The following is a 10,056-nucleotide window of genomic DNA, read 5'->3' on the forward strand; positions in this document are numbered from 1 at the left end:
AGAGAGAGAGAGAGAGAGTGCTCTCCTGGGTATGTCGCTGCAGCCCTGTGTGGTAGAGATAAGACCACCGCCTACACAGAAGCCTGTTTCTTGGGAATTAGAAAGCTTTCCCCAAAGTCCACTAGTGACACACAACACCATCCATCACCAGGCTGCAACGGGTTTACACAACCTCCCAACTGTCCTACAAGACGTTCCATTGTCAGCTCCAGCTGCTTCTGTCGAGATACTGTCAACAGAGCAGGCGTGTTGTGTGTGTGTGTCTGTATGCAGGCTTATGAGTTACATGGCACAACCACAGACGTGCTGCAATGTCCTGTACGTCTGTGCATCTGTCTGTGCTGCTGTATGACAGCGAGAGGCGGGCCTGTAATTCCTGGCCTCCTCCTTTCATCTTGATAACCTCTTATCAGGGCAGAGCAGCCCGCTCGCGCAGTGGCAGCAGCCACATCCCTGCCCAGCTGTCCACACTGCCACCACTGAGCCCCTTATTTCACTCTTACTCTCATAATATCCCTCTCATTCACATGAGCAGTTTAGTTTAATTCTGAATCAATCCCTCAAAGGAAACTCTGTGGAGACTAGTGCATGAAAGTGAGTGAAAAGAGGAATAAACTGAAGTACTAGATAGCACAAGAAATTAGCATCACCAACCATCTTTCCATATATTTACACTCTGTGGAAACTAGAGCCTTCCCAGCATGCACTGGGCAAGAGGCAGGCTACATCCTGCACAGGTTACCAGTCTGTCAGACACATTTATACATACAGGCAAATTTGGTTTTCAGTTTACCTTACTTGAACCTGAAGTCTCTATCCATAAGCCAGCATGGAACATGAATAGTACAAGGGATGTTACAGTTGTAGAAGTGCTATCTCCCATCTTTGACCTGTTACGTCCTGCCACCTTTCAATACTCAGTCTATATAATTGTGGCCAAACTGCAATACATCAACCAAAGTTAATAAAACAATCATCATCACTACCAAAAACGTTCAGTGGTCTAAACCCTCCTAACTGGGGATGCATTTAAATGCCTATAAAGGGGATGAAGAACAGAGCTATAGCCCTGATTTAAGGAATACTGAGATGATAAGAAGTCAGGGTTTTTGCCTGATTTGGTTGGGAAACGGGATAGCCAGCAGTTTTCCAATTATACTATTTGACACGTCTTAAAAAGTGACTGAAATGTTTTATTTTTTATCAGAATCAGTCTTATAGCCCAAGTGTGTACACATACAAGGTATTTGACTCCGGTTTTTCATTGTTCCCAATGTGCTTACGCAGACACAGGCATAAAAATATTTATATATTATAATATATAAGTATAGATAGCCAAACCCTCTTGAAAATGACACTACAATTGACATAAGGGCGTTAAAACACCTGATTTCCACAAAACAAATAAGAGGTTTCTAAATCACCCAGATTCCCCCAAATACTAAGGACATGACCCCAATGGCAGCTATACGGCCTGATGAAGAGGAGAACCACCTTGCTGACTTTACTTTATTTTTGTTGGCGCAACATGAGAATTTCATGCCATGCAACTGTAGAAAGGGGGAAAAGATAGGGAAATGGGAGACTCAATTGCAATTTTAAGCCACAGTTATGATGGCTTGTATACTGATTTGCATCTGGCCTAACTGATGCAGTTTATCTGCCCCTCACTACCTTATAAGGACATGTTTAATGTACCTGCTGCAGGTTCTTAAGTAAAAGGAAAAAGGCCCAGTGTTGGAAATTAAAAAAGGCCTCTTCCCAACTGTTATTCTCCCCTGATTTCCCTGAAAACTGTATATGAACAAAGAGAGAGGAAAGTTGGGGAGCTGCTTTGACTATCAAATGACTGGGACAGTGCCGGGCTTGTGCGCTGCCGGGCCATGTCCAGACCATATCTCTCCCCCATGATTGCAGCTCCTTTCCCGATTTGCATTACTGTGTTCCACTCTAAGCTTTGCTGGACCACAAAGAAATTGAGTCTTTGCATTTTATATCTGCTTTGTTCAAATGTCTGTCGTCTCTTTTCCATGTGGGCTCGGCCTTATCAGGGGCCGTATGCACATTTCATCAACAGACAAAAAGCACCCATCCTGCATGCTCACTGTGCCAGCTGTATGATGTCCTTTACATTAGTTTTATGTATCTGTAATGAACCTGTCTGTCTATCAGGTGAACTTAACTGTTTGATAATGGCTTTGTTTGGGGGCTGATGTGCATTTTATGTGTGGTTCCTTCTCTGTGGAAGTCACCAGAGATACAAACATGTTATCAATACTACACTACCACAAAGGAAGAGGAACCAAGATTTGAAGCTGACACCTTCACCTTTCCCACTTGCTTCAGATGCCAAAAGCCTTTGATAAGACACACGGTATTTGTAATACACTTAGAGAAATTACACAGTTGTACATATTTTTTTTTACATTCAGTTGAGTTGTAAATATGTCACATCTGCCCCCACGCAAGTTTTTTCTCTCTGGACAAAAGAGGTGTGTCTTTCAAAAAGTTTGTCCCCAACCCCTCCCACGGACTGTCTCTTAGCCCTAAACTTTGCTGGTGGTTGGAGAAGTAGTTCTTGTAGCCATCAGCCCATACTGAGGTAGACACACAAGCTGTGCCACTCTCTACCTGGCTGCATAATTTTGACCCCGAGTCCTGCTGCTCTCCTCGTCCATCTGTGACATCCCCTCAGGTAGGTGACCCCTGGCTCTTTCTCTCCTGTTGGTCTCATTCTTCACTAGACACCAGCATATGATCCAGTTGATTTAGTATAGAATATCTGGCTTATGAAAGCATATTTGTGCATTTGAGACGTTCACTGGTGAGGTTTAATATCACCTCAGGTGATTTATTGCTTGATTGGCAATGACTTGTGGACACATGAGAGTTTAGGACTTTGCTTTGGGTCAATGAAGTTTATTTCTCAGTGAAATGGACCATTTCTGTTAGAATAGAAGTGTTTTATTTAGATTTCTATTTCTATTTCTCTATTTTTTAAAATAATTTTTCAGTTATTAATTTGTTTCTATTTGTTTTTTCTTATTCAACATATTTGAATGTTTAATGTAACTGAGTGATCAAATTAATTTGGATCAATTATCATAGTAATCATCATGCTTTTAGGTGACTTGGGGTCAAACTATATCAAATTTATATCCAATTAAATATCTCATCCAGTTAATGTTAAATCTCTGTACAAATATTGAAAAAACAGCTGTACTAAATGCCCTCTCAATTAGGGTAATAATTAAACTTGGAGTTAATTAAGGACGTTCCTGTGTGACGCTTATATCTGAAAACCAGCTAAAAGGATTAAATATATGTCAATGTCATTATTGCCGCCTATTTTAATTTTCTCAGTACAATCTGATCTGATCGGCTCAACATGGCATGCTGTATCCCTCTCTGCTGGGTTCTTACATTTGTCACATTTCTAGTCTTTCTACAGATTTCTATTAATCAGATGAGATTAGGGCCGTCGGTGTATCGGTGGAGCGGGCTATATTTAGCATTATAATAATGCCGTCTATCAGATTTTCTCAGACTTTATCAGACACTATCAGCCTCTTGTCTTTCCTCTTCTCTTTCCTCTAAAGATACGAAGCGAGAGTGGCCTCGTCTATTATTGCAATTTTCAATTCTCTCACTCTCACTCTCAAGTTTCACTCAGTTTTCAGCAAAGCAGTCATTATTATAAATTATTATTATTATTCTAAATTATTATTATTATAAAGTCATTTTTAAATTTTCATTTTAAGGACTAAACCTTTTATCACAACTCTAAAAAAGTTGTGAAAAGATACCACCACTCACCAATTACTTGATAAGAACACACAAATTCAGAAGACTGGTGTGAAAATGCTACACAATCTTCCAAGCAGTGTTACTGTCAACACTCTCACTTAGGAAATCTGCCTGCAAACACAACAAGTTGTTTTCTTTCTCAGTTGGAGATGATAGGGCGTCCCCGGGGGTATATCTTTTGCATTCTTCTAACTGGCACACCTCTTGTAGAAAGGCCACTTAGTAACCGTTTGGTCACTGGCTGCATCACAACAATTATAGACCCATTTATTTTTAGTTTTTACTTTCAGCCACTATTTAACTTCCTTTTCCTAGAAAAGGAAGTTTAAAGAAGCTTGCTGTCGAGAGATCTTGTCCCTGATAACTTCAAGTTAGATGAGTCATTATGAATTATCTGCTTCAATCAGAGTTACAGCAAATCAGAAACTGTTCATTGTGGAATGATGATTTTCACGACAATAAAAAATACCTGCTTTCAGTTTTTGAAAAGTGACCCTGAGAGGACGCATTAGATACAAAAGCACTGTAGATTTATCACATTCCTTCTATGGTAGTGGTCTAGGTTGAGGTATTTTCTACCACCATGGAGGATTCGTCAGAGCAGTCCCACTGGGTGTCTCCGGCTCTGCTCAGCTCAGATCCTCTCGCCGGTTTCTCTTCTGAGCCCGGCCTGCTGCCTCCAGGAGAAGAGGGAGAGGCCTTCTTCTCCAACCAGGACCCAGACTACACCAGCCTGCCCTCCTTCTTCTCTAACCCAAGCCACAGTCGAGCACCATCCACCTACAGACACAGCTCGGGTCAGTGCTCCTACTGTCACTTATCAAATCCATCTTCTCATCCACCTTCCATATAATGATCTGACTTTATTCTGTTCCACTCTCTAAAGTTCGTCAGGTGTTCTCCTCGCCGAGCCTCCTCAGCAACCTCCAGCTGCTGGACGGGGGGGGCAGCCACTCCCTGAGCTCACCCTACAACCCTCCGGTCTCCACCTGGAGCAGCAGCCCCCTCACCAAGAATCCGCTGCACTCACACACCCCGACCTCCCTCTACACCCCCGGCGTCACGTCCTCTTTCACCACCTCCAGGGACGGATACTTGTCTCCAAGCAGAGAGGGCAGAGAGAGCCCCCGGCTTCAGGAGGCCCTGAAGGCCGAGCGCCTGAGCCCGCTGGGAGGGTTGGGGTCCAGCAGCAGTTTTCTGAACCTGACACCTGCTGCTGGGAGTGTATACACTCCGTCGTCCCACTCCCACCCACACATGTTGAGCCCCTACAGCTCCTACATGACGGGTCCACAAGACTACAACTCTGCTGCCCTCTACTCCAGCCCTGGAGCCTGGATTAATCCCTCATACTCGCCTAAACTCCACAATAAGATGCGGATATCCACTCCAGGTGAGGATAAGATTTGTAATTTTCTCTAATTTTACTATATTTTACTGACAGATCAGTCAGTAAATCTAAAAATAAAGACATTTAACATTGGAAGTTCATTTTTCTTTCAGTCATATCATATGACCTTCCATGGCCATAGAAAGGTCGATGGTCAAATTCCAAAAGTTACAAAATTTCAGTCTCGACTTTTAAGCCAACATGGATGAGAAGTTCTTAGAGTGCTCAGAAAGAAGAAGATTTCTTTGGGCTTTTATGCCTTTACGTTGATAGGACAGGTGAAGATAGAGAGGAAAGGGTGGACAAAATGCAGCAAAGGCTGCTGGTTAGAATTGAAGTGAAATACTCATATAAAGAATTTCATTCAGTGATGAGATATTAACTATTCTCATATTCACTGACTCCTTTCAAGACATTTTTACAAACATTTTGTAACAATAACAAAATGCTACTTGTGCAGTAACAACGATGTACTTCTAATTTTGAACAGAGGCCAGAGAGTGTGTTAACTGTGGAGCCACAGCTACGCCGCTGTGGCGTCGGGATGGTACAGGCCACTACCTGTGCAACGCCTGTGGACTGTACCACAAGATGAACGGCCAGAACAGACCACTAATCCGACCCAAGAAGAGACTGGTGCGACCCATTGAGACACACACTAACACACCTATCTGGGTGGATAAGGACACAATATTTGCTTTGTGAAGTATTCAGAAAAGAATCAATCATAGCCAAAGCAGTTGAAAAACACTGATGATTTATTTTCTGCGTTTTAGATTGTCAGCAAGCGGGCAGGCACACTGTGTGCCAACTGTCACACAAGCACAACGACACTGTGGAGACGCAACGCTAATGGAGAGCCTGTGTGTAACGCGTGTGGACTCTACTTTAAACTGCACAATGTGAGATAAAACTCATAGCTATATTTTATATCAATAAACTGCTGCACAACAATTTAGCCAAAGTCTGCTTGTAAATAAAAATTCTAAGTAGGTAATGTCTTTTTTTCCCCCAGGTCAACCGGCCCCTCACCATGAAAAAGGACGGCATTCAGACAAGGAACAGAAAAGTGTCCAACAAAAATAAGAAGAGCAAGAAGGTCGCCATGTTTGAGCAGTACTCAGAGGTGACTCAGCCATCCTCCCTGGATGGCAGCGGTGGGCCTTTTTCCCTCGGCCCTGGGACTCTCCTCACCTACAGCCACACACCACACCTTATCACAACACCATCTCCCCTGCATCCCTCCGCCTCCCTACCCTACACACATCACCTTAACTCTGGCATGGTGCCCACACTGGTGTGACATGACAAAACAGGCCCCTGAAAGCTGTATATTTAGGAATCTAGCTTGCTTGCCAGTCATTCGTGGGAATTTGTACATATGTGTTTCTACACAGGATGTCATGTGAATGTGAATGAATTTTTCACTGTATTTTAGGGGAAAGCACCAATTCACGTTGATCAAGTGCTTGTTTGAAATCAGATAAGGGAATTGTTTCAGCTGTAAATACAAACAAACACAAATCTGATTTGACTGCCACATCCGAGTCTTTATCCCTCTTCTGTTATTCATAATGTGAAATTATGTTTTGGTTTTGTGTTACAGAGGCCTGTTTTGTATTTGCAAATTTGTATTTGTATGACATTACCATATTGAAACTCTACGGAGAAAATAATAAAATGTGTGACTGAAGGCTTCTGTTTTTGATGTCATTTGAATTCTCAGCTCATCCGTTCAGCTCAGTGAACTGACCACAGTGAAGCCTCCTGAGTGCCGTTATTGTATTCCCCTGCTCAGGTATAATAGTCTCTTTGTACAGGCAGCGTTCCACTTTGACAGTGTAATTGTACATGTATGCAAATTCTCCATTCTGCAGAAGTGACAAACATTCAACTAAAGTGCAACACTTACACCAGGGTTTTATATTTAGAGCAGCACTGCCAGTTAAGTGCGTTTTAAGTTCAAACACACACACACAAGGTCATGTTTTGTTTTTTTTATTACTCATCACTGTTCGTGTGCTCTTAAAGGGGACTTTTTTTCCTGTGCAGAATTTCCACTCTCATGCTTGAATGCAAATGTCAGAGAGCTACAGAGAACTTGCTTAGTAATGATACGTTGCAATATATGTAGCTTGACAGTAAAAAAACATCTAATTGTAGTCTGAAGACTAAACATGAATGCCTTGAGATGAACTGTGTTTATGTCATTAGTTTGATAAATATAGTTAATGAACGGCAGTGGAAAAATTATTCAGGTTCTGTACTTACATAAAAAAAGCAATATCTCCACCATTTATACCACCAAATTAAAATACTCAATTGTGAATGAAAGTCTTTAAAGTTAAAGTATAACCAGCAAAATATAGATAAATAGATATATTTTATTGTCCTTTCCAGGAAATGTGTTGCCACAGCTTGTACATAGCCTCACATTAAAACATAACCACAAGAAATGTTTGCTATCTTAATCTGCATTTAGCTGATCATATGTCGTGTTTGAAAAATATTAATCTGAAAAGTTACTAAAAGCTATAGATGAAAAATACATATTGTGGAGTAAAAGGTTCAATATTTATATTGTAAAAAATGTAGTGGAGTAAAATATATAAATACCGTAAATACTCAAAACCGACTTTTTTTAGAATTGGTTTTACTTTCTACGTAGATGTCAGGGTCACTTATGTTGTAGTGCCAACATTTTAATTTTCAGACATGCTGGATTCTGTGATTTTTTATATGCAGATAATCCCACTCAATGCAACAGAGATAACTGTTTCATATTGATCCAACTCGTGTCCATGTCTGGGAAACTCATTTGACTATTAAGGAAAAGTTATTTGTAAGGATTTTGCAATAAATGACAACTGAAAATCTTTAAATGTGTAGAAACATGAAATGAGTTTTCATTCCCTCAGTGTTGACATTCAGGCGGAGGTATGTATGTGCAGTGTATTTCTTTATGCTGAGCAGCAGGGCTGGGGTTGCTCACTCAGGACTGGGGGATGACTGATACGTTATCACTGAGGCCACAGACCCCAAACCATCCACCTGCTGCTGGCACCGCCACTCTTACACTCCCTGTCAGTTAGTCAGCGAGGGGCACCGTGAGCACTTTCAGACTTGACACCAGAAAGAGTTATGACAAACAAATAAATCATTGGCGTCATCTGAAGGCACATGAACTCCATTTGTTTGCTCAAAAGAGTTCACCCACAGTTTCAAAATCAATATGTCATGATTGGGTCAAATGAATCCAGTCAGGTTATATAATCTTTGGGGACACACAGAACGCTTGACTTGAGACAAATCTATAAATAATCACACATTTTCACAGCAGATTTGTCCATGCTTCACTGCAGACTTGAGGGAGAAATAAGACTTTCATTTATGCATTCGGTTTCAGCTTCTTGAGCACAGCCCTGTGAACATCTGGGCACGCCACCCACTCTTGACACTGCATGATACACACACACACACAGTCACTCCCCTGAGTGCTTTGGGTATAAACCAACTCTGAGGCAGAAATCACTAAAACACTCTATTGCAGAGAAACCTTAAAATTCCACTTTGTTTCCCTCCTCAAGAATGATCAGAAGTAGTAAAACAAAAATGAAAATGTGAAGACATGAAATGTAAAGAATTAGAATGATTTGGCAAGAACATCCATAGTTTATACTCTTTTCCTTAACTGTCTCTATCTGCTGTTTATCTGCTGCCGCCGCCAGCTCTGCTCTGGGGAAATGGCAACAAATGCCAGGGATAGATTAGCAACCACAGGCCTGCTCACAAGGCCATCCGTTAGTGTCCTTCTCACTCTTGTTCCTTCGGTCTTTGTCTCTTTTCCCATTCAGCCTATTTTATCCTGCAGTTGTACAGTGTCCTTAGTTTTACTATAGCCTGTTATTATGGGGAGGCAAGTGATTTGATAATGAGTTGTTTTATCATTGACAGTCTGGGAGACTCTATATGATAGATAATAAATATCTTTGGGCAAATTCATATTTTCGTTGTCATTTCAAACAACAGCTTTCCTGAAGGAGGATGCATTTCTAACAGAACCCTTGTCAGCACCACACTGTTACATCTACAGGGAGAATAAAAATAATAACCAAAAGCAGCTACCACTGCTTCATGTAAATTCTCCTTTTGAAACATGTGATACACAGGCGCCCCCAAAAGGTAACAACCTAACACTGCAGCTCCAGTTTTTCAACCCAACTGTCACAGGATGTAAAACCCTGAACACTGCAGTTTAGAGATAACGCATATATGCGTGTAGTTCATATAGTGATGTAAATTGTTGATGCATATTATGAAGCTGGACTGAATATAAATTGACACTTCCATTGACGTAGCATCAATGGAAGTGACACATTTTGGGTACAACTTCCTTTTATATAACTCACAACAGTGATATCTTTGATGTATTTATTGCATATTAGTATATACTATTATATTGTATATGGGCTTAGTAACCATTTCGACCTGACCAAGATCCATCTGGGATTGAAAAATTGTCCATTCAAATATTTATTTTGTTTGGAGTCAGTGTGAAAGCATTACAACACGCGATAAAGCATCAGTTGTTTAGACAATCTTGACTATGCATCTCCCAAAGGATTCACAACTCTGCATCTCCTCCTGTTAAAATAATCTATTTATGACAAAAATCTGTTCCCTCTGACATTTTGGGCTCACAATGTTGCACTTTCCTAGTCAGGTGATCAAAAAACTGAACGAGTTTCAATGCAATCTAACAGGAACATTTGACAGTCCCATGAGTCCTATGGTAGATATTTGGTTCAGTTTGTTGGATTGACAGTGTACTGCTGATGTGTGTGTGTGTGTGTGTGTGT

The 10,056-nt window shown here is 41.1% G+C and overlaps 1 protein-coding gene across 1 annotated transcript; it reads left to right on the top strand.

Moving 5' to 3' along the window:
- The first annotated feature begins 2,545 nt into the window (after window positions 1–2,545).
- gata1a (GATA binding protein 1a) lies at window positions 2,546–6,890 on the top strand. Its single transcript, XM_035662495.1, has 6 exons — window positions 2,546–2,695; window positions 4,362–4,604; window positions 4,694–5,200; window positions 5,688–5,833; window positions 5,974–6,099; window positions 6,213–6,890. The coding sequence occupies exons 2-6, from the start codon at window positions 4,391–4,393 to the stop codon at window positions 6,498–6,500; spliced, it is 1,281 nt and encodes a 426-aa protein (XP_035518388.1). The 5' UTR covers window positions 2,546–2,695; window positions 4,362–4,390; the 3' UTR covers window positions 6,501–6,890.
- Window positions 6,891–10,056: the final 3,166 nt, after the last annotated feature.

This window comes from Morone saxatilis, unplaced genomic scaffold (genome assembly GCF_004916995.1).
Source record: "Morone saxatilis isolate NCDOM2014 unplaced genomic scaffold, NCSU_SB_2.0 Contig18, whole genome shotgun sequence".
In the NCBI taxonomy this organism is placed as follows: Eukaryota; Metazoa; Chordata; class Actinopteri; family Moronidae; genus Morone; species Morone saxatilis.

Coding starts and splice junctions, on each gene's coding strand:
- gata1a (XM_035662495.1), top strand. CDS start 4,391: ATGGAGGATTCGTCAGAGCAGTCCCACTGGGTGTCTCCGGCTCTGCTC. Junction 5,201..5,687: donor GATGCGGATATCCACTCCAG/GTGAGGATAAGA, acceptor AATTTTGAACAG/AGGCCAGAGAGTGTGTTAAC. Junction 6,100..6,212: donor TCTACTTTAAACTGCACAAT/GTGAGATAAAAC, acceptor TTTTTCCCCCAG/GTCAACCGGCCCCTCACCAT.